Below are 23,764 nucleotides of genomic sequence, written 5' to 3'. Positions count from 1 at the left end.
CCCCCCACCCTGATATCTCTTTAGGATAAACTCCTGTGTGGTCAGGGGAGTCCACCATGAATAACAAAGACAGTCCTATCACTCAGGAAATGTCAGGGCTGAGAGGCCTGCCTTCCAGGATCTGGGGACAAAGACCAGCCCAATTCCTTATTATACAACAAAAAGCTTTAGAGTTTGCTATAAGAAATGTTCATCAATAAGGGTACCTGCATAATGAACATTTGTATACCTAACCCTGATTTGTACCCCACATCTTTAAAATTTTTTTAAAAAGAAATGTTCTTGATAATGATCTTGGACACTAATGAGCCTAAATGAAACTGAATAAGCAGGGTCATTGAGTAAGCACCCAGTATTAAAATAACAATAAAAAAGCCTCATAACCATTCAAACTGATGTTGAAATTTTCTGAGAAAATGTATAAATCCTTAGCAGATATAAAGAGATATGCTTTTAAAATATGTATAAAACAAACATAATTAATATTTAAATAGTATTTTATTGCAGTTATGTAAATTTGCCTGAGCACTTCACTATGATAATTTATTACCAAATATTGATTTATAGCTTTTCAACCATCGTCTATATGAATTTGGGTAGAATGTTGGAATGTAAGATTTTGGATATATACGAGGGGGGACCCAAAAAACAAAGGGAATTTATTTATTAAAAATTTTGTAATTACTCTTACATGTTTAAACTTCAGTTGCTTTAAAATACTCTCTTTTATGCTATACACCTTTTCCACTGCTCAAAACAGTTTTTGAACTCATCAATTTTGATGCCTTTTAGTGTTTCTGCTATTTTTTGTTTCACTCTTCCACATCAGCAAAACATTTCCCTTTGCGGACTTTTTTCATTGGCAAAACAAACAAAAAAAGTCATTGGGGCAAGATCGGGTGAATCAGGAGGGTGGGGGCATGAGAGTCATGCTGCTTTTGGTCAAAAACTACTGAACACAGTAAGGTGTGGACAGGTGCACTCATAAATCACCCATCATGAAATGGGCAAATGCATTGAAAGAATATCCAGAAAAACAAATTCACTGAAGTTGAATGCAGGCTCTCACAACAATGCTAGCAGGTACACTGATGCCTATGGGTTCCTAGAACTCTTTCCTGGCAGGGTAAGCCTGTTACAAGTATCTCAATCTACAAAAGACAATTCTGAGGTTTTTGGGGGGTGGGGAGGGGGAAATCTCTCCTTGTACATAGTAATTTTGTTTTCCCAAGTTATCAATTTACTGTTTTTTAATATATAATTTCTAAAGAATAATCTTTCCACTGGAAAGTTTTTACAAATTTTTAAAAATTTTTTCAAGCCCATGAGGACTACTATAGATAATAATCTAGCTAAATTGTCTCATTCCTGTTTGCAATCATGTACATATAATACATATTTAAGTAAGAGAGATATTTTAATTTGCTTTTGAAATTAATCCAGATGTTTCAGATAGAATGCCAGAGCTACTCATTCACACAGCTGCCAATCAGAACCAACCAATATTTTCCATGTGCTTTCAAAATTAATACTTTCATCTTTCAACAGCATAATTTAGTAATTGTTAAAGTTGTTATGATCTACTTTATCTTGCAGATAATCAAATGAATGAAGTGACTGGATCTATCTCTCAAAGGCAGTATGTCCTCTAATTGCCACTATAAGCCTGCTAGGGTTTTGGATTCATTTCATGCTGGATGGAGCAGTCAGAAGAGATACAGAACACAAAAAAATACTATCAAAAAAGTCAGGAGTTTGATTCTTCCAAATATCTAATTCAGTGTTGAACTGCTAAAACTTAATATCCTAAAGGTAAAGTCATTTATTTTATGCCGGCATCCTAAGAAACCATACATTGCTCCAAGATGCTGGCCGTTTATTCAGCCTTAAAACACATCCAAAGTGTCTCTATCTTTCTATCCTCCATGATTGTTGGGTGTTAATTGCCCTAAAAAAATGATCTCAGCAGAGAAGGCAGGGGAATGCTTCTCTAGCTCACTAGGAGTGTTAAGGATTGTAATGGTGTTAAAGAAACATGACAGGCAATTATTGGATGTTGTCAGACACTTGAAAATAAAAACGAGATGCTAGGCAATCTATCTTTTGCAGTTTTATCTTCCTCTCAGTTCCTAATTTGTATCTTTTAACAGTTTAATAGGTTGAGTTTTATTTGCGAGATGCTCTCTGGAATATGCTATTTGAAAGTCAGACATAAAAGTTTTATATCTCCTTTTCTAATAATACAATGAGAATCAGTATGAAGTCACACAAGTTAATTCTCACTCATGCCATAATATTTCAACAGATAGAATAAAAGAAAAGAATTTCTGTTTATCTGTTACTCTATGAGGTAGTGACCTGAAAGATTATGTGATTCTATTTACAGTTACATTTGCTGGATGACAAAATGTTAGAGGTTTGCTTTTGACAGTCATTTTGCAGTTTATCAAAGTAGAGAAATACAGTTCTTCTAAAAATATTTTCATAACTTATAACCTCTGAAATACTAGTTTTCTTTTGCCAAAGCTATTGATAATATTAGAAATGATTGGTATTTTTTGAAAGTTTTTATGCTTTTACAAATATTATTAAATAATTTGGTCATAATGTCATTGATGTGGAAATCACCTTAGACATTTTTACAGTTTGCTTTCAAAAAGAAAACTAATCATTACTGGCCCTATCAAGAGTTATTTTTTAGGCATCTCATATTATTTTACTTTTTTTTACAAGAGTATACAAACATTTTATTAATATGATGTCATTCAGTTTGAACAGTGATCTCATACTATTTTAGATAAATATTTTCTGACTGTGCTGTAGGAAAAAGAGAATAAGTTTTGAAATATATTTCAACTCAAAATAGTAAAGGGGGGTTTATTTCCCTATGTAAAACCATAATTAAAGTCAAAGTATAAGGTTTAAGTGTATCACTGCAATGTATCTGAAGACTAGCTATGTTTTTTAAAATGACAATAAACACTATTGTAAAGTACTTTTTCAGTTCTTTTCAATTCTTGTAGTACAAACCTTCCCCACTAGGACTTTCCTCTGGGTCATTATCAATACTCCAAAAGTCATCTTCAATATAAGTAGTACATTTAAAACAGCATTGGCATCTTCTTTCTGTCCCCAGTGTCTTACAACTGACAAAACCCCAACTGCCATGTCTGCCTTCCAAAAGATTATCTGTGACTAATTCCCACTTTTAAACTCTCTTTCATTGCATTCTGCTCTTCGTACCAAATTTATGATCCCATTTTTAAAAAATTATTTTACACTTCATCTACAACAAGTAATATTCATACCTCTGACTCATCAATTTCTCTCCTAGGGATACACCCAACAGAAACACATACATGCTTTCCTCAAAATACATGTTCCAGAATGTTCGTAGCAGCACAGCTAATAATAGCCCCATATTGAAAACGACCCAAATACTCACCAACAACAGGATGACTAAGTAAATCATAATATATTCATAATGGAATGCAGCACATCAATTAGAATGAGTAATCTTCAACAGCATTCAGTAGCATGGATGAATCTCACATTACATTATAGAGTGAAAGAAAGCTATCACAAATGGATATATAATATATGAGGGGTGATCCTCCCCCCAAAAATCAGAGTTATTTTCTGGAGGGCAGGTGCCTTATACAGGCTTCCCCCACAAGGTAAGTGTTCTAGGAACCTGTTGGCATCCATGTACCAGCTAACTTTGCATTGAGAGGTTGCATTGGGCTTCAGTTAATTTTGGGGGAAGATTCTTTCAATGTGTTTGCCCATTTCATGATGGGTGATTTATGGGTGCACCTGCCCACACCGTGCTGAGTGTTCGGCAGTTTTTGTCCAAAAATCTGGCCTGACCCTCACTTGATCTCACCCAGAATGACCTTTTTTTGGTTTCCCCAGATTAAAAAATCCTCAAAAGGAACCGTTTTGCCGATGTGGGAGAGGTGAAACAAAAAATGGCAGAAGCACTAAAATGCATCAAAATTGACGAGTTCAAAAACTGTTTTGAGCAGTAGAAAAGTAGGTGTATTGCATCAAACAGAGAGTACTTTGAAGGTGACTGAAGTATAAACCCGTAAGAATAAATACACAGTTTTTTATAAATCGATTCCATTATTTGGGGGCTCCCCCCCGTATGACTTTACTTACATAAAATATTTTTTAAAGTAAAACTATTCTACTTTGTGAGAAGTCAGAAGTTACTCTTGTAAGAGTGCGTAAATGGCTGGAAAGGAACACAAAGGAGAATCCCAAAGTATTGATTTCATGGATGTGTTCAGTGAAATAGACACTTATGAAAGATGCACATTTGTGTATGGAGACAACAATAAAACATTTTAAACAAATGATGCATATATTTGGCAAAAGTATAGGAGATGATATATAAAAAGATATGCCACAAATCTATTTCTCTTCCAGATTTTGCTGGTTCTGCCTATGTCTTACAATAGTATTTTCTAACTTCAGTCATACACACTCACACATGTACAAATTAGTATGAGTAAAACTTGTGAAACCTGAGTAAGTTCAATGAATTGCATCCATGTCTATATCTTAGTTTGGAGAATGCTGGGAGCCTGTATTTTTAATATGTGTCCCAGGTAACTTATGTTTAGGCAAGGCTAGAAAATACTGTGTAATAAATTGATTAGCATTTTGACACTATTTCGGTACAGGACAGTTTATAAGCACAAACTTATAAATTAGATTTGTCATTTTGTTTTAAAGGTGGCTTGATTTCCCTATAATTAAAGAAATCAATGCTTTTTGATTCTTCTTGAAGTCTACCTAGAATAAAAAGAATAAAATACTTAGGAATAAATATAATAAGTTCAAGATGTATACACTTAAAACTATAAAACATCATTGAAAAAAATTAATAATTGAAATGATGAAAAGAAATGCCACGTGCCTGGATTAAGATGACAGTATTCCCAAATTGATTAACAGGTTTGACACAGTAGCTAGCCACCATTTTTTTTTTTTTTTTTCAGAAATTGACAATCGGATTCTAGAATGCATATAAAAATACAAAGGACTCAAAATAACCAAAACTATCTCTAAAAATAAGAAGAAAGTAGGAAGACTCACACTTTCTGATTTTGAAATGTACCACAAAGTCACAGTAATCAAGACAGTGTGGTACTATCATGAGACTAGACAAGAGATAAATGGAATGGAATTTAGAGTCTAAAACTAAACTCTTTCTTTGATGGTCAGTTGATTTTCAAAAATGTGCCAAAACATTTAAATGAGGAAAGAATAGTCTTCTCAACAAATGGGTCCAGAATAGTCCAATAACCACACACAAAAGAATGAAGTTAGATCCTATCTTTTATCATGTAAAAAAATTAACTCAAAATGAAATGGCGTACCTAAATATAAGAGCTAAAACGGTCAAGCCGTTGGGAAAAAAGCATAGTTGTAAACCTATGTGACCTTGGACTAGGTGATGCTTTCCTAGATATGATACCAAAGCTCAGGTAACTAAAGAAAAGTATATAAATTGAACGTCAACATTTAAAACTTTTGTTCATCAAAGAACAATCAAATAAAAACATAGACAAAACAAGTTTGACAAGGGTCTATGGAAATTGGAAGCTGCATACATTGCGAGTGGAATGTAAACTGGTGCAGTCATTTTGGAAAATAGTTTGACACTTCCTTCAAAAGTTAAATATAGTTACCATGTGAGCGAGCTATTTCACTTCTAGGTATAGATCCAAGAGCACTGAAAATTTATGTCCACACAGAACTGACACACAAATGTTCATGCAGCATTATTTATAATAGACAAAATATGGAAACAACTCATTCACTGCTGAGTGGACAAACAAAATGTGTCATGTCCATACAATGGAATGTTATTTAGTCACAGAAAGGACAGGCGTACTGGCATACTAGAACATAAACAAACCTTGAAAACATAGTAAGTGAAAGAAGTCAGTCACAAAAGATCACATGATGTTTGATTTCATTTATATGAAATGTCAAGATCAGGCAAATGCACAGAGACAGAAAGTAGGTTAATGGTTGGCAAAAGATAAGAAAGAAGAAAATGGGAAGTGATTGTCAATAATTACAGGGTTTCTTTGGGGGATTATAAAGACATTCTAAAATTAGATAGGGGTGATGATCGAACAACCCAGGAAATATACTAAAAACCAAATGAACTTATCTTTACTTTATATGAATTATATCTCAATAACTTTGTTAAACCTACCTGGAGTTCCCTGGTATAAATTGTTTATATTATCATCAAAATCAAACCTCTGCTGTTGAGGCAAAATGGTTTTCATGTATCAGGAACAACATCTCTCTATATTTATAGTACTACAGAGGACAAACATGTATTTGATTCTTGACTAGAAGAATTCTGCTTGTTTTTCAAGGCAAACTTGAGCATAATCATGATAGATTGATACTGGAAAGTAGCAAGTTGTTAGTAAAGGACTATTCAAGGAAAAATGTTCCCATTTCCTGAAACAAATCTCTGCACCATTAATGTAATAGGCTGTGTGATATGATGGAATGAGTACTGGACTAGACCTCAGAAGACCTTGGGCCATCCCTTATCATGTGACCTGGAACTTGTCAGTTGTCTCTCTGCATTTGTTTTTTTCTCTGGCCACTAGGATATCAATACCTGCACGAGACATTCATAAGATTTTCAAGAGACTCAATTAGATACAAGATATGAAGGTGCTTTGAAATTGACAGGATGGTGAAAATATGATTGTTTAATGTCCCTCGCTTTTTTTCCCCTTCAGACTTTATTTTCAAATAAGAAGAAACATAAGAAGCTAAGTTAAATGGTTTCTTTCAGATATTAATTGAAAAGAGCTAACTCTTCTTCTTAAGAAAGAACACTGCATAAACTCAGAATCCTGCATCTGTGTGACATTAACAGATAGGGTTTTTATAGAAAACCATGTTATAATTTTTTTAATGTCTCACTCTGACAGCATGAGAATGATATGGCAGCAGACAGGTTATTGTCAATTAAACACGAGCTGTCAGAAAGTTAGAAATGTTGAAACATGGTGAGCATGAATTTTCAGCAGACAATATGGCAGCTGCTCAGCTCTTGTTTTAACAGTTTTAACAGAGTCACTGTGTGTGTGTGTCATTTTCCTGCAGGATCTCATTTGAGTCCCTAACAACGAAGACACCTCTGCATTCACATACTGCTGTTGAGTCAGATGTGGACCTTCTAAATTAGCTGGAAGGGCCAGTGGTAGTGGGAGAGTGACAGGTGGAGAGTCAGTTCTTGTCTTGTTTGCTTCCACTAGGTTACATCGAGGAAGCTTGTATCATTCCTTGCCCCTCAGACTGTAAGCTCAGCGAGTGGTCCAACTGGTCGCGCTGCAGCAAGTCCTGCGGAAGTGGTGTGAAGGTGCGCTCTAAATGGCTGCGTGAAAAACCCTACAATGGAGGAAGGCCATGCCCCAAACTGGACCATGTCAATCAGGTATTTTCTGTCATTGTTGAGAGAGTATTAAGCTATCGTTTAGACTGACAATGATTTAATTTTTTTTCTCCAAAATGGAAACGAGTCAATCATAGCTCCTGAGTCAGAAATGTGACCCATTTTATCTTTTGAATACTTGAGTAAATATATGTATGTTATTAAAAATCTCAAATTAGATATATTATCCCTGTATTCTCTGGAGATTCTGTACCCTGCAAGTGTATGAATATGAACATAATTCAATGGAGAGGAAAATGACACCTGTCTTTGAAATAATGTCAAGATATTTAATCTGTCATAAAATTCTATCATGTAGGCTGAGATTAACTCATTCTTATCGTTTCTCTAGACTCTCAGAAAAGACATCTCAATTGTCAACTACATGAATTAAAATTTTAAAAAAGTATATGGGTTTGGATCTTAAATTAAGAAAAGTCTACTCTTTGTAAAATGTATATGATATAAAATAAATTGAGAAAAATTTAAATATGAAGATGACCTCAGAGTCACCATAAGTATACTGTCGACTAAGTCACTGGCCATTTTTCATTTTATTTGAAACTTTAACTTGGGATGCACACTTTCTTAGCTGCTGTTAATAGTTGTTATTTGTATTCTGTTGTAGATAACAAGTAAAAAATTGAATCAAGGAATTGTGACTCATTTAAATGAAATGTATCAGACAGTTTTTAACATGTTTGGGCTACATATGAATTAACAGATAATAAATTTCATGCAACATGTAAATTCAAGTGGTGTATTTGGATTTAAGTCACAATTAAATGAACCAAGTCCTTAAATATATAGAAATGTTTCATACATTTATAGACTAATTTTAATCTCTAAACACTCTACTTACCTGTACACATGATTTCCTTCCACAATTTACCTTAAATTTGCTCATAATAAAAGCACACTGTAGAAAAAAACAAATAAATTTTTTATGAATAAACTAAATAAAGATGAAATAGTGGAGAATTAAATTCCATTAGGAATCTTGATTTTTTCCCCCCAAGTAAAATTCCTCAATCTGTCCTTCAAATGTAACTGAGGGCAAGTAATGTGCTCCCCTGCTGCCACCTACTGGTCACTGGGCTTCCCTGTCTCAGAACATGCTGGTGATGTTTCTAAAGAGAATTCAGTTCCTGGACTCTAATTGTAAGACAGACTACCTAAACAAAAATGTAAATGATATTTCTCTACAAATTTTGAAATCCAAAATTCCTGACAGACAATTTAAATTTTAATATATGATGAGCCATAGTCTTAATAAATTCTACACATACTCATACCCATTTCACTTTAGTCACCCAGTCAGCTCCACAATTAAAATAAGATGTGTTTGCCTGAGCATTTTCCCTAATGGTGAATTTATAAAGGTTCAAGACTCGGGATTTGGACCAAGTTGTCTTTGCTATGCGAAGTTTTTAGCTTAAACCATTTCTCTGTAACTTTCTAATTCATATAATATGATGCAGAGTTTGATAGTGGCATTGTGTACTTGCTATCAGCCTGCTAAAGGTTTATCAAGACATTAACAACTGAAAAGCCAAAGATAAACAACAGATAATAAACTTTTGAACGTTTGCCTTTGAGCATGAATGTCCTACATAAAAATAAAAAGTTCTGTGGATTTATGTATTAGTAAATATCTAGGAAAAGAAAAGAATATGTGGAGTTTTGTGTTAATGTTGAAAATTGTGAATAGATTTTTACCACAATTACACATTCCTCAATAATATTTCCTGCAAAATGGATGAATCGATTAAGATCAGTCGATGGGGAGATCAATTATAAGATCAGTAGATAGAGTGACCTCTCACAAAAACAAAAATCCAAATATCACATGTTCTCACTCATATAATGGACCTTGAACATCCAATGCAATACTATGAGAAAATGACGGATGGTACTGGGAAACTTTGGGGGGGAGGGGGATGGGATTAACAGTAGCAAATATCTGTCGGGGGATGGGAAAACACTTCTTATCTACAGGGTGCCTGAATGAAACGTCATTGTACACCTAACCCTTAACTGTACCCCACAAAACCATAATAAAAAATACTGATTAATGAAAAAAAAAAAAAAAGATCAGTAGATAAATAATAATTCATCCAAAAGTTGAATCACAAGTTATATATCAATTCTCCATGCTATGCATTTTGAGGTCGACTCAGTTTTCTAAGATTTCTTCATCCTGCCCATCAAATTCTTTCCTTGGCTGAGCTGTTTGCAGTACTTAAGTGTGCATCTCACTTTTCAACAATAAGACGTAGTTGGGTTTTCTCTCCTAAGGCCTAAGAAAAATGTCCTAATCTTTTACCAAAAAAAAAAGTAGGCTTTTATGTGGTTAACAATGCTTAAAACTTACCACATGAGTTCTTCTCATAATATACTGACATTTTTACTCATCTTTGTTTCTCTCCCCTTTCTTCACTCCTGTTGAACCCCATTCCAGGCACAGGTAAGAACTCTTAAACCTCATGGCTCTTAACAGAATGCTTCTTTTTTTAAAATTCCTGAGAACGTATTTCTTGTCCTGCTTTTGTCTTTTATGTTTTACAAGGGGAAAAATATCTCATTTTCCATAATTTTTTTTCCTGTGGCAGTTCCATTTTTATTTCCTGGCATAGTTACCTGTGTTTCCTCATTTTAATATTAGGGCCTGAGGTGAACACGGGTGGGGGAAAGACGCCTCATTACATGAAGCTTGACAAGGCAATGATACCCTCATCAAGGGTCTCCTGTTTTTCAGAGGGAAAAGGTGCAGGTGACCTGGGAATGGATGGGTGGGAGTTGTTCAGAACTGATCTGTATCCCCCTAAATGGAGGAGATTGAATGAGAGTCATTAAAGGATTAGGGAAAACAGCATTTCTCCTTCCATTTCCCTTTCCCCACAAGTGGTGGGGCAATATTTACCCTGTGTGATTTAGTCCTATTTGCATAAGCACCCAAATGTGAATGCAATCACCCGACGTGATCACTGGAGAATCTGATGCCCACGGTGTGTGTTTTTTATTCCTATTTGAGATCAGTTCACTTTACTCTTCTTACTTGGGATTTTAGTCCACTCCTATTGGCACACTAGAATGGCTCTAAGAGCTATTTAAAATCTACCTTTTTTGTAATTAGTAGCACAAAACATGTACACGTGATCATTTCTATGTGCGTGTGTGTGTGTGTGTGTGTGTGTGTGTGTGTGTGTGTAAAATAGGAAATAAGACTTGAACTATCAGAGAGTAGGAAAATATTTTTAAAGATTTTTTCCTCGACGGTTGAGTCAGCTTGGTTGCCATAGATTTGGAGCCACTAATTTCCTTTGTTTAGTCCTTCTTCTTAGCAGCATAATTGGTGTATTCTAAAAATCCTGAAACCAAGCATATCACCCCAAATGTTAGACCAAAAGTCTTTCTGGATACTAAGAGCAGAGACAATTTGCCTTGTTTCATATGGTCCTTACTGCTTTGGGATTTTGCTGTGTAATATGAGACAGGCTTTGTTTTCAAGCCCTAAATAACTGAGGATTGGTTTTTATGATGGTTTTGTTTCATATTGTTTTTCCTTTAATTTAATTTTCTGTTTGAAACACAAAAAAGTATAAATTTTTATAATTAGACATATTTATCTGGAAAACAGGACAAATTATATTTATTTGGAAAACATCTATGTCTATATACCCATTTAGTTCACCGGTTCATCTATTCCTTCATTTATTTTACAAATCTCTGTTGAGTGCCTAACATATGACTATCCCAGGCTAAGTATTGAAGACACACAAAACTATAAACAAGGCATACACATACAGTGTGCTTAAGGGGTCCATACAGGAAGATAGACCATGTGTCTAATGCAGTCCAACAGGTCGGGTCTACACCAGCCACGCAATAGCAGAACCAGTGAATGCTACAGGGTCAGCCCGTCCCTTTCCTGCTGAACTCCTTAGATGAGGCTCTTAGCTATTTTAAAATGAGCAATGAAGGAGAGGAGTGAGAATAGCTAGCAGTGAAGCAAGGATAGCTGTGGTGTGGGCATTTACCCACCCAGTCTCCTCAGACTCCCTGAGATCGCTGAACCGTGTGTGTTTCAGGTGTATGAGGTCGTACCATGCCACAGTGACTGCCACCAGTACATATGGGTCACAGAGCCCTGGAGCGTCTGCAAGGTGACCTTTGTGAACACGCGGGAGAACTGCGGAGAAGGCGTGCAAACCCGAAAAGTGAGGTGAGCCCAACCCTGTTATCCAGAGCCAGATGCACGACCCCTCCTGGGACTCATGGGCCCACAAAATTGTCCACTGCTCCCTGGTCTTCTGAACAAAATCGCCTTTAGTTTTGTCCTTAGGGAATCTGTGTTCATTCTTCAAGCAGACCTGGCAGTCTGATGTAGGAAGTTTCACTTCAAGATGCTCTTGAAGAGAAGGGCCAGCATATTTAATCTGAACTCATATCAGTTTTCAACCCCAGTAACTTTGTTTCTTAAAGAACAAATATATTTCCAAGTGCACTTTTAAAATAATCTGTTTTAAACTCTTGCACTTTTAGCTGGGAACGGTGGCTCACGCCTGTAATCCCAGCACTTTGGGAGGCTGAGCTCAGGGCTTCGAGACCTGCCTGGGCAACGTGGCGAGATATCGTCTCTAAGATAAGTCAAAAAATCAGCTGGGCGTGGTGGCGCATGCCTGTGGTTCCAGCTACTTGGAAGGCTGAGATGGAAGGATCACCTGAGCCCAGCAGATGGAGGCTATAGTGGCTGTGAGCGTGACACTGCACTCCAGCCTGGCAACAGAGTGAGACTCTGGCTACATCTAACTGGCTAGCTGAACACTCTCATCTCATCCAAGGAGTCTTCTCCGAAACCCTGAGTGGCTCTTCCTGTCATATCTATAGTGGCACTGTACAATAGCATGGCCACTAGCCACATATCCTATCCTAATTTAAATTTAAACGAATTCAGATGAGATAAAATTAAAATGCATCTCCTCAGTCACCCTTGCTGTATTTCAAGGGCTCAGTGGACACATGTGGCTTGTAGCTATCTGTTGAAAAGCACAGATATAGAATATTTTCACATATACTAATATGTGTGTATTAGCAAATATCTATGCAGAGAAAAGAGCATGTTTCGTGTTAATGTTGAAAATTGCAAATCACATAGATTTTTACCACAATTATTCATTCTTCAATAACATTTCCTACAAAACAGATGAATCGATTAAGATCAGTTGATGGGAACATCAATCTATAAGATCAGTAGATAGATAACAGTCTACTCAAAAGTTGAATCACAAGTTATTTGCAATAATATACCAATACCCCATGCTATATATTTTGATACCTTGCAAAACAGATGGATAGATTAAGATCAATTGATAGGTAGATCAATCTATAAGATCAGGAGATAGATGATAGTCCATTCCAAAGTTGGATCACAAGGTATTTGCAATTATTTGTCAATACTCCATGTTATGTATTTTGATACCTCTCAAAACAGATTAATCAATTAAGATCAATTGGTGGGTAAATCAATCTATAAGATCAGTAGAGAGATAATAGTCCATCCTAAAGTTGAATCACAAGGTATTTGCAATCATATATCAACACCCCATGCTATGTATTTTGAAAGGATCCATTTACATGACTGTCACCTTAATTTAAATTCTGTGTTTCTCCAAGCAGAGACCCCATCATGTTCATAGGAATTCCCTAATGCCTAGCACAAGTTTAATACTCATTAAACTTTCCATGCAGCATCTGTGCCATGACCTTTAGGGCTCTAGAACCCTCTGAAATCAGCGCATGAGGCTTTATCACCTCCATTTTATAGATTCCAGAGTACTAAGTAACTTGCCAAGAAAGCACATCTAGTAATGTGACAGCCTTGGACTTCAAACCTATGTCTCCTGACACTCTTTTTAACTGTCCCAATTTCCTCTAACCTTGCTCATGGACACAGGAAGGACAGACATAAAAACATACAGACCTTATCAACCCATGGAGAAATTCATTCTTATCCCTGACCTAACTTTTCATGTACTTCAGACTGATATTTCTCAATCTGTTTCAGTAGCAAAGTAGAACAAATTAGCATTTATGTCATAAAATCTTTGCACATAGACCTATATAGGGGTTTTTTTTTTCTAATAAAAAGTGTTTTATCTCTTTTTTCAAAAGCCCATCTGAGCCCTCTATTTGTTTTTCTCTGAGGAATTTAATACAGATAGTCTGGGGAGGGAGCTGGTAGGAAGGTCATGAGTAGTAGGTAGGGAAACAGAAGAAAAAGAGAGAGAGAGTTTTTTCCATCATTCTCCTTCCAGATTAATTTTTTACCTCAGATTTTTTTAAAATATATATATATATATATATTAAGAATTTGATCAGGTTATTTTGTTAATTAAAAAATGAAAGAACTTTTTTTCATCTTCTCCAACTATCTGTGTGCATGTTGCTTCTCTTTTTGTTTTGTAAGTGGATACTCTCAACATTTTCAAACACATTTTAAACAAAGTAATGTTTCAGATCAATCTATTTTTTCAGTAAACATTTTTAATGCAAATAGAGAAAAGAGAAGGTCAATATTGATTGTGATCTCTGATCGTGCAATAATGTTCCTGTTTGCTACTGATTGAGTAGTGCATCTCCCTAACCGTATACTTTGCTTAAAAAGGTCAAAATGTTCTGCTTTAATGTAAGTGTTGGGTGGCATTTCAGGACAGATGAGTCTATAGCAGAGCAGGTTTAAATGTTTCCAATTACAGGCCTCCTCTTTTAGGATGTTAGGGCCCATCAGAGAGTGTGGTTTGCCTTCGTAGGAAGGATGTTTCTTGCATTGACATTATTTAGAATTGCCAGAGCATAGTGATAGTAGAAAACAGTCAGATTTAGTCATTGTTACTGTTGCCTTTTAATTCTGTGCAGACACCGCACCCTCTTACTCCCACACTTCTGGTGGGCCTCTTGCTACACCTTTTACCTCCAACTTGATCCTACAATATGTACTTTCTACCACAGTTCAGTTTTCATGCAGCATAATTCTTGCTTCTTGGCAAGGAGAAAAGTTGAGAATTCAAAAAACCCCCAAAAATAAAAATTAAAAAATTAAAAAAGCAGATGAAGCTGGGCACAGTGGCTCATGCCTGTAATCCAAGCACTTTGGGAGGCTGAGGTAGAAGGTTCATACAAGCCCAGGAAATTGACTCCCTCCTAGGCAACATAGAGAGACCTTGTCTCCACACAAAAAAATTTTAGTGGCCCACACCTGTAGTCCCAGCTACTCAGGAGGCTGAGGTAGAAGGATTGCCTGATCCCAAGATATTGAGGCTGTGGTAAGCCGACAGCGTACCATTGCACTCCAGCCCAGGCAACAGAGTGAGACCCTGATTCAAAAAAAAGACAAATTAATTTGAAATGCCTTTCTTTGGGCTAAAAGCATAATTTAAATATGTATTCTGTAATCCAAGGTGATAAAAATTTGTTAATACAGAGTAAAATAAATAAAGTCTATAAATCATCCAAATGCCACAATAAGGATTTTTATTTTCACAATTGTGGCATATTAAAGCAATTAAATTCAAATGTAGTCATTAAAAATATATCCTAGAAAAATAGCTCATGACACAAAATGTTCATAATATGTTTTTGACTATTTAAAATGGTACAAATGATAGATAAAGTTTGGTCCTATTATATACAATATGAATATATGTTTACAGTAATAGTTTGTTTAAAAATAAATGAATGTACTATAAATGAAATCTGTTAAGAGTGATTATCTCTGAGTGTTGGAATTATGTGGATTTTTATAATTTCTTCTGATTTTTCTAAAATGAATATATTACCTGTGTAATACAAAATTAAAGAGAGAAGCCTTTGAGAATGAAGATTTATGTACGTAACTGCTAATAGAGTATTGGACATCTGTTCTTATTTCTGGATCAATAGTTAATTTTACAAGTTAATCCTTGAACATTGTGTCAGTACCTGCCACATATGTAATCTCTTCTTAGCAGCAAATCTAACTTTTGAGCACTAAAATGCCTTGTCGGTCCCATGTCCTCTCTAAGCTGCTGTCAACAGAACATTTTTTAAATGCTGTTGAGGATAGAACTTTTTCTTGGGAAAACAAATTCTCCCAAATGATTTCTAATTTGATTTTTTTCTCTCATCAATGAAATCATGTCAATATCTACCTCTGAATATTTTTCTGATTATTTTTTATGTATTTATCCAGTATCAAAAAAAAAAGCCAAGGTGGGTATTTGGTATTTGCATGGTTATCTTTCTAGGCTATAAACCCAAATAAGACGTGACCAACAGCATACTCTTTGCATGTATCCCACAGGGAAAGGGCATCTCTCTTAAATTCGGCAGCACTGTCTAGAAAGGTGATTCTGCTGCATAGTTTTGTGAATGTGCCTACTGATTGTAAAACCCTGAGAAAAATTGGGATTCCAGGTATAAATTGGTAATTTATTTATAATTTAACTGACACTTTAAAACAGTGAATAGGTTTAAAAGGCTTGAAGTTCAGCCGGGCTCGGTGGCTCAGCCTGTAATCCCACGCCTTTGGGAGGCTGAGGTGAGTGGATTGCCTGAGCCCGCGGGTTCGAGACCCACCTGGGCAGCGAGACCTCATCTTTACAATAAATCAAAAAATCAGCAGGGCGTGGTAGCGCATGCCTGTAATTCCAGCTACTTGGAAGGCTGAGGCGGAAGGATCGCCGGAGCCCAGCAGGCGAGGTTGTGGTGGCCGGGAGCGGCGGAGTGAGACTCCAACTCAAAAAAAAAAAAAAAGGCTTGAAGTTCAAACCTTCCTTTTCATCTTCTGCATCACAGTTCTCTTTTCCAAACCCATTAAGTTGGCTGAGATGAGGAATAAAGTGTTTTCTTCCACTACAGTACTAATGTGCCTAGAGATTACTAGCTATGGTAAAAGTGAAGTCTGGTATTAACCACATTAATTAGATTCCCAAGAGATGAATAAAGAGTCTTTTATATAAGACTGCTAACAAAAAAATAAAAATAAAATGGAAACCAAGTTTGAATTTGTTCCATTAAAAAGAAAATGAACAAAAAATTTTTTTAAAGTTCAAGATATAGGAAGATCTAAAGAACCAACATTTAGAGAATTTGTACTATTACAATTATAATTGCCTTTTCTTTTCTGGCTTTGAGATTAGCAGCAGATGGGAGGTTAACATTACTTTTTAAATGATAAACAAAGCCGGGCTCAGTGGCTCAGCCTGTAATCCCGCGCCTTTGGGAGGCTGAGGTGAGTGGATTGCCTGAGCCCGCAGGTTCAAGACCCGCCTGGGAAGCGAGACCTCATCTCTACAATAAATCAAAAAAAAATCAGCCGGCCATGGTAGCGCATGCCTGTAATTCCGGCTACTGGGAAGGCTGAGGCGGTTGGATCGCTGGAGCCCAGCAGGTCGAGGCTGCGGTGGCCGGGAACGGCCACTGCACTCCAGTCTGGGCGACAGAGTGAGACTCCAACTCAAAAAAAAAGACAAACAAATTGATAACTGCCTCTAGTTATCATTAAAAATATTTACTGAAGCATTTCACTTAAAGATTTCAGTGTACTTGGCCTTTCGTCACATATGAGTCAAGTTTGTCTTCTCAATGGAATCTACCATTTTCTTGAGAAGAAAAACTCGCATTATATGCCAGAATTGCAACCCCTTCATGAATCTCTTCGGACCATTCCTCATTAGTTTCTACCTCATATTATGAATATAAATAACCCTGTCCGTCCATAGAAGGACATATGCATATACATGGTGGTTTACATATACATGCAGAGTTTTACATATACACATTAGTTACCGTATTCATAGATTATGATCATGAATGCAAATATATATTTGAGAAAAGTAGAGATCCCTGTAAACCTTTATTTCTGGGGAATTGCATTCATTCTATACAAAGTTTCCTACCCCCTATCCCCATAATGAGGTCTTTAGTAGAGCCACCCATCCTGGTTTATATACTTCTAGAAGATATGCATGTTTTCTAGAAAATATGTATGTTCTCTCGTAGATGCATGCAGAATACGGCAGATGGCCCTTCTGAACATGTTGAAGATTACCTCTGTGACCCAGAAGAGATGCCTCTGGGCTCCAGAGAGTGCAAATTACCATGCCCTGAGGACTGTGTGATATCCGAATGGGGTCCCTGGACCAAGTGTGTTTTGGTGAGGTGATTTACCATTTTATTAACACAGAGCTTGTTACACATTCTCACTCATAAGCTAATCACATAGCACAAGGATAGGATTAGCAGTTGCTGGGCACTACGAGGGGAGGGAGAGAAAGAGAATGGAGGGAGGGGGGCATGTAGCAATCCAAAGAGTACCTGGTCTATTACCAAGGGAAGAGAGGGCCAACTTGAAGCCCAAACTTCACCTGCATGTAGCCTACTTATGCAGCAAATCCTCGCCTGTACATAACTTCAAAATTTAAAAAAAAGTAGAGTTTGCTTAATTCCTTACCACCAAGGCTTCAAAGATATTATTAAGAAAATATAATCAGTCTAATATAAAAATCTGTTTGTGCGCCATATTTACCAAATCACGATGTGTGTTTTCTTGGTTGCTTGATTCTATGACTTCTCCGTTTAAAGTCAGTAATGTTTCCTTTCACACGAGAACTGCTTGACCTCTTGCAAGCTTTATGTTCCTTCTCAAATCATCCTCCTAACCCAGCACAAAGAACTTCCATTTGTCTTATAAGTATACTGCATGTTAAGAATCACAGTGGTGATAACAATTCCGTCCAGGTAAAAGGGAGACTGAATGACGTTTTAGTAAAGGTACTTTAATGGCATCAAGTTATTTTAATCCGTTACTTTTTGCCCAATCCACATTTTCAGTGGGAGTAATAAGCACTTGCATAGTGGGGGTACTGCAGCAAAAGAATTAACACTAAACAGCAAAAGATTCTAGGTAAGAAATAAGTAGAAAGAAGAAAGTTGTGCTTCAGTGAATCTCTTTTTACATACTGACTCTCTGTCTCTTAGGGCTTGGAAAGCCAACTGAGAGTTTCAAATCCCACAAAGCTTCTAGATTTCAACAGACAGTAGGGAATTTTCCATGGGGCTCTGGGGAGAGAGTCATTTGAAACAGAACTGGCTGCTTCCATAGAACAGTTGACTTACCCATGGGCACCTTTGTAAAGCTGTGCATTTCAAAAATGGCATCAAAAGCATGAGAAAGATAGCTATTGTGGAATTAATTTGTTGAAAAACAATATAAAACAGTTTTAAAGAAGAGTTTAAGGTGCCAATATTTTCCAAGGGGAAACTGATTTTCCATTTCAGCATTAATGCCATTAAAAATGCTGCTTGGCAACCAACTGACACAGCAAGAGCAAAAGAGGGTCGGAAGTTGACTTGAGTACAGGTGAAATTGTAATAAAGTATCAACTGTTTCACAAGGATATGCAACTGATTTCCTATTCTAATTTTATAGCATCCATTTTGAAGTTACTTCAGATAGTTGAACTATATTCTATACTGTCTATTCATATCTATAATTGTGAGATTCTTATTACCACAGACTGTGTTACAGAAATTCCATTTTTATAAAGTAGGGAATACAGAACCCAAACCCCTTCTTTCCTTATTAACAGGGGTTCTAATTACAGGAACCACTGAAATGGAACTTTTTTCATTTGGTTTCTGTTTTAAAGGACCAAGAATAGTCATCTTAGAAGAATAATTGAGGCTCCCCCATGTATAAAAGAAAGTTGATGAAACATACTTTGTATTCCTGACGGTATGCTAATAGAAATGTTTGGATGAGAAGAAAATTCAACTAGTTAAATAATTGTGCTTCTTAGGCTCTATTTTTGTTTAAGGAAAAGTCTTCAATAAATTAAATTGAACAGAGTTTAACTGAGCAAAAAACAATTCATGAATCAGGCAGCTTCCTGAACCAGAATAGGTTCAGAGAGATTTTGGTGCTACCATATGGCCAAAAAAGATTTATAGACAGAAAAAGGAAAATGACCCACAGAAAACAAGTTAGGTACAGAAACAGCCACATTTGTTACAATTATTTTGTTTTTCCAAAAGGGTTTTTTTTGCAGGAAGGCACATAGGAAGAGGGACAGGTAGTTGGTATGGCAGGATAAAAGAAAAAACTTGACAAATTAAGTTGAACAGAGTTTTACTGAGCAAAGAGTGATTCACCAATTGGGCAGCCTTCTCAATCAGAGTGGGCTAGGGGGACTCTACAGTAGCCACGTGGTGGAAGAAAATGTATGGACAGAGAAAGGAAAGTGACATCCAGAAAACAGAAACAACCAGAAACAACCAGATTGTTTCCAACTTAGTGAGTGCCTTATTTGAACCTGGTTTGAACAGTTGCCCATTTTTGATTGATCAAAACTGGGATTTTGGCACAAGAATAGATTACATTGTCTACATATCATCATGCAAAAGTTACAGATAACTCTAGGTCAACCCAAAACATGTAAGGAGGCAACTTTGGCCCAAACCTAATTTAATAGGCAAATGGTTACATTCTTATGAGACTTCAGTTAGTGCCCAGGAAACCTACATATTGCATAAGATAGAGTGAATGAGGAGCAGAAGACAGTAGAGGAAGAAGCAATTATGCTGACATCTCCGGGTAGGTGGAAGAATGACATATCTCTTCTTGTCTTTGTTCTGCACCTGGGAAGATAGCTATCTGTGAAATTGAACAGGCTTTGATTTTTGGAGCTAGACTTAGATTGTAGACCTGAAGTCACAATTGGTATGTCCTTGTTTATGAGAGTCCAGCAAAGAAATTACACATGTGTTCGGGGCAGTCATTGGTGGGTGCCTGAGGCCTTTTACCAAGATGTGAGGATCTGACTAACGCACAGTGCTAGCAATGACTTTCATTTAGAAGAGAGTGTTGTGTGAGTTGGCTTCTAGGTTTAACCTTATTTTTTGCATAGAATTTGGGGGTCCTGAGATTTTTTGTTATTGTAATTTTCCTGTACATTTGCCTTATTTGAACACAGTTTGAAAAGTTGACTGCTTTTGATAGGTCAAAACTTGGTGACAGGCACAAAAGTAGATTACGGTCTGTTTACACATTCGGTCAAGTTAGAGTTCACTACTCACAAAGAAACCTTTAGACTGAACTTAAATTATGTAAGGAGGAAGCTGTAGACTAAACGTAATTGAACACATTTTTACCTTTAACTCAGCTTGTTTCCTCACAAAGGCTTTATTAAACAAACACTGATTAACACTGATTAAGCAGTCTACCTGGCACTGTGTTAGGTGTGAACAATACACAGATGTATAAGACATAAGCCTTCTCTCGATTCACTCACAGTGTAGAAAGGAATAAGGCCTTTATATAATTGCCAGCAAGTGTTATTCCAGTGGCGCGACCAAAGTACAATGGGAGCAGAGGAGGAAGAAGGAATTATTTTAGGCCTGAAAAAGTCCAAAGAAGCTGGACCCTTGCTACTTCATGTTCTCAGAAACTAAATGTTTTCAGAAGACTATACAAGTAGAAGAATGGCAAGCCAGTTTTTTTTTTAACTGTTACATTGTCTCTGTGTGTCTATGTTTGTGTGCAATAGGGAAACAAAAGTCACTAACATCTAATTATTTAAATTCATTCTTAAAGAAATTTTTTAGGTTCAAAGACTATATACAAGGAAGAACCCCCCCCAAAATAATTATCTTTTGAAGGGTGCGCCCCATGTAATACAGGCTTTCCCCATTAGATAAGTGTTCTAGGAACCTATCAGCATCAGTGTACTAGTTAGTGTTGTTGTGAGTGGTTGTGTTTGGCTTCAGTAATTTTTTTTGGAGATTCTTTCAACGCGTTTACCCATTTTATGATAGGTGATTATGCACACCTGTCCACACCACTCTGAATATTCAGCAGTTTTTGACCCAAAACTACATGACCTTTATACTCCCCCTCAACTCCTTTTACCCAATCTCACCCTGAGCAACTTTTTTTTGTTTCTCCGGGTGAAAGAAGTCCTCAAAGGGAAACGTTTTGCTGATGTGGAAGAGGTGAAACAAAAAAGTGGCAGAAGTACTAAAGGGCATTCAAATTGATGAGTTCCAAAACTTTTTGAGCAGTGGAAAAAGTGTCTCGACAGGTGTATTGCATCAAACAAAGAGTACTTTGAAGGTGACTGAAGTTTATTCATGTAAGAATAAACACACTTTTTTTATTAAAGAAATTCCAGGTTTTTTGAGTCCCTCCTTGTATAAATATACACAGATATATATGCAATTTTATATGTAATTATATATGTGAGTTTATATATGGTATCAGCATATTATAATAATGAATATGATCATGCATGTGTGCTTGGCTAGGTGTGAGGTGATGTGTGCATTTGACACATAGCATCTTAAGCAAATTATAGCTAGGTGGGACATCAGAATCTCATTCAACACCTTCATTTTATACGTGGAAAATCTGAGGCATTATGAGGTTGACTGACTTGGCCACATTAGCCCAAGGCCCAAACATTCTAACTCCTGCTCCAGTGCTCTCCCTGGTGCACTAGATGTTGTGTAGCAGAGAAGTCACCTTTCTGAGGTGTCGTATTGTTCTTTTTAAGCCTTGCAATCAGAGCAGTTTCCGACAAAGATCAGCTGATCCCATCAGGCAACCTGCTGATGAGGGCAGATCCTGCCCTGATGCTGTTGAGAAGGAGCCCTGTACCCTGAACAGAAACTGCTACCACTATGACTACAACGTAACAGGTACGCAGATGGTCACCTGATCATGGAGTTAGGGGCCAAATCCCATGTGCCAGCTTGGAAGTGTTCCCATCAGTATAGTCAATCTCATCTTTCAGGACATGCTGCTCAGTAGCTCAGAAATAGTTAATTATTACATGACAGACATAATCAAGGGTTTTATTTTTTAGCAAACATCAAGGTAAGGTTAATGGAAATATCACACAAACATTAGGCCATAAAGTAGCTTCTGAGTTTCTCAGTGATGCTATTTAAGACATCTCCCACTTTGGGAAGGTGTAAATAAAAGAAATATTTTTACCACAGATATCAGATTCAGATTCATTAAAAGGTGTCTTTCTTTTTCAGAAGAAGTTTACTTGCTATAACAAACCAGAGCAACAATTCTTGGGGTGTGTGGGCAGTTTCTAAACATGAATAATTTCATGTAGAAATGCCAGTAATCTTAAACTTGCCAAAGATTATAAAGCAACACTATAAAAGGTACAGATAAAGAAAAATGGATGAATATTTTTTCAGAAAGATAAGCTTATTATAAATTTTATTTCTTTCCTAAAACTAATTTAATATTTCCAAGGTGCATACTCTAGGAAATAAAATATTTTGTTGGTTCATATGACTTGCAATAACTCCAAAGGTTACTTCGGAATTTTTCCCAAGTAATTTTCATGCTGAAACAAACTCAAGAAATTCTACTGTGATACATAGCAATCATACTAACTTTTTGTTTCTTTTGATTTTTATCTTCAGTTTTCTTTGATAATGCAAAGGAAATCAGAATTCTCTGGGACATGCTCTGTTACCCTGGAGAAAAAAAATGAAAGAATTGTTTTACAAAAAAAAAAGAGAATTAAGTAAATACGCCAAAGTGATTTTTATCACTTTAATAAATGTGTGCATTTTAATTCATTCTAAATATGAACAGTAAGTGAAATACCTAGTGTATTATTTGGGTGTAACATCACTGAAGTACTGTCCATTGAAATTAATATTATTTTGCTAAAATAAAAGCAATGCCAAGGTTATAAAATCCACTTTTACTAGAGGAAAAAAAGTTTTTAAGTGACATTGATCCATAGACCAAACTCATTTTTATAATATTTCCAAAGGGCTAGCCATCAAGATTGTTAAGTAGACATCTGCCTTTAAGAATAATCCCCGTAGCTATGTGCAGCCCCAGCGACTCCATTTGACTCTTGATATGTTCAAAGCTGGGACCCAGATGTTCTGCATGTGGGATGATTGATTATGGGGCTTAGGAAGCAGTTGTGAATTAAATATGGGATTTGGGTCAACAGAGTTTCATGTGAAATCTGTGTCATATTTTACCTTCTGTTCTGATGAGCTCCCTTCCTTTCAGACTGGAGTACGTGCCAGCTCAGTGAGAAAGCTGTGTGTGGAAATGGCATTAAAACAAGGATGTTGGATTGTGTTCGAAGTGATGGCAAGTCGGTTGACCTGAAGTATTGTGAAGAGGTGGGTGGATACTGTGTTACTTCTTTGTGAGTAAATTCTTCCCTAATAATTTCAATTCGTGCTGAGCCAAGT

The 23,764-nt window shown here is 36.4% G+C and overlaps 1 protein-coding gene across 1 annotated transcript in view; it reads left to right on the top strand.

The window, feature by feature from the left end:
* Window positions 1-1,003: 1,003 nt before the first annotated feature.
* LOC103265855 (thrombospondin type-1 domain-containing protein 7A-like) overlaps window positions 1,004-23,764 on the top strand; it is a 48,063-nt gene continuing 25,302 nt past the window's right edge. The window contains exons 1-8 of the mRNA XM_008063505.2: window positions 1,004-1,126; window positions 6,981-7,038; window positions 7,308-7,486; window positions 9,945-9,950; window positions 11,575-11,708; window positions 17,525-17,678; window positions 22,075-22,219; window positions 23,577-23,692. Coding sequence (XP_008061696.2) covers window positions 1,004-1,126; window positions 6,981-7,038; window positions 7,308-7,486; window positions 9,945-9,950; window positions 11,575-11,708; window positions 17,525-17,678; window positions 22,075-22,219; window positions 23,577-23,692 — 915 coding nt within the window. The remainder of the gene's footprint in view (window positions 1,127-6,980; window positions 7,039-7,307; window positions 7,487-9,944; window positions 9,951-11,574; window positions 11,709-17,524; window positions 17,679-22,074; window positions 22,220-23,576; window positions 23,693-23,764) is intronic.

The sequence above is a fragment of the Carlito syrichta genome, unplaced genomic scaffold, assembly GCF_000164805.1.
Source record: "Carlito syrichta isolate Samal-C Ts95f unplaced genomic scaffold, Tarsius_syrichta-2.0.1 Scaffold306890, whole genome shotgun sequence".
Taxonomy (NCBI): domain Eukaryota; kingdom Metazoa; phylum Chordata; class Mammalia; order Primates; family Tarsiidae; genus Carlito; species Carlito syrichta.
This window is presented reverse-complemented; position numbering and strand designations above follow the sequence as displayed.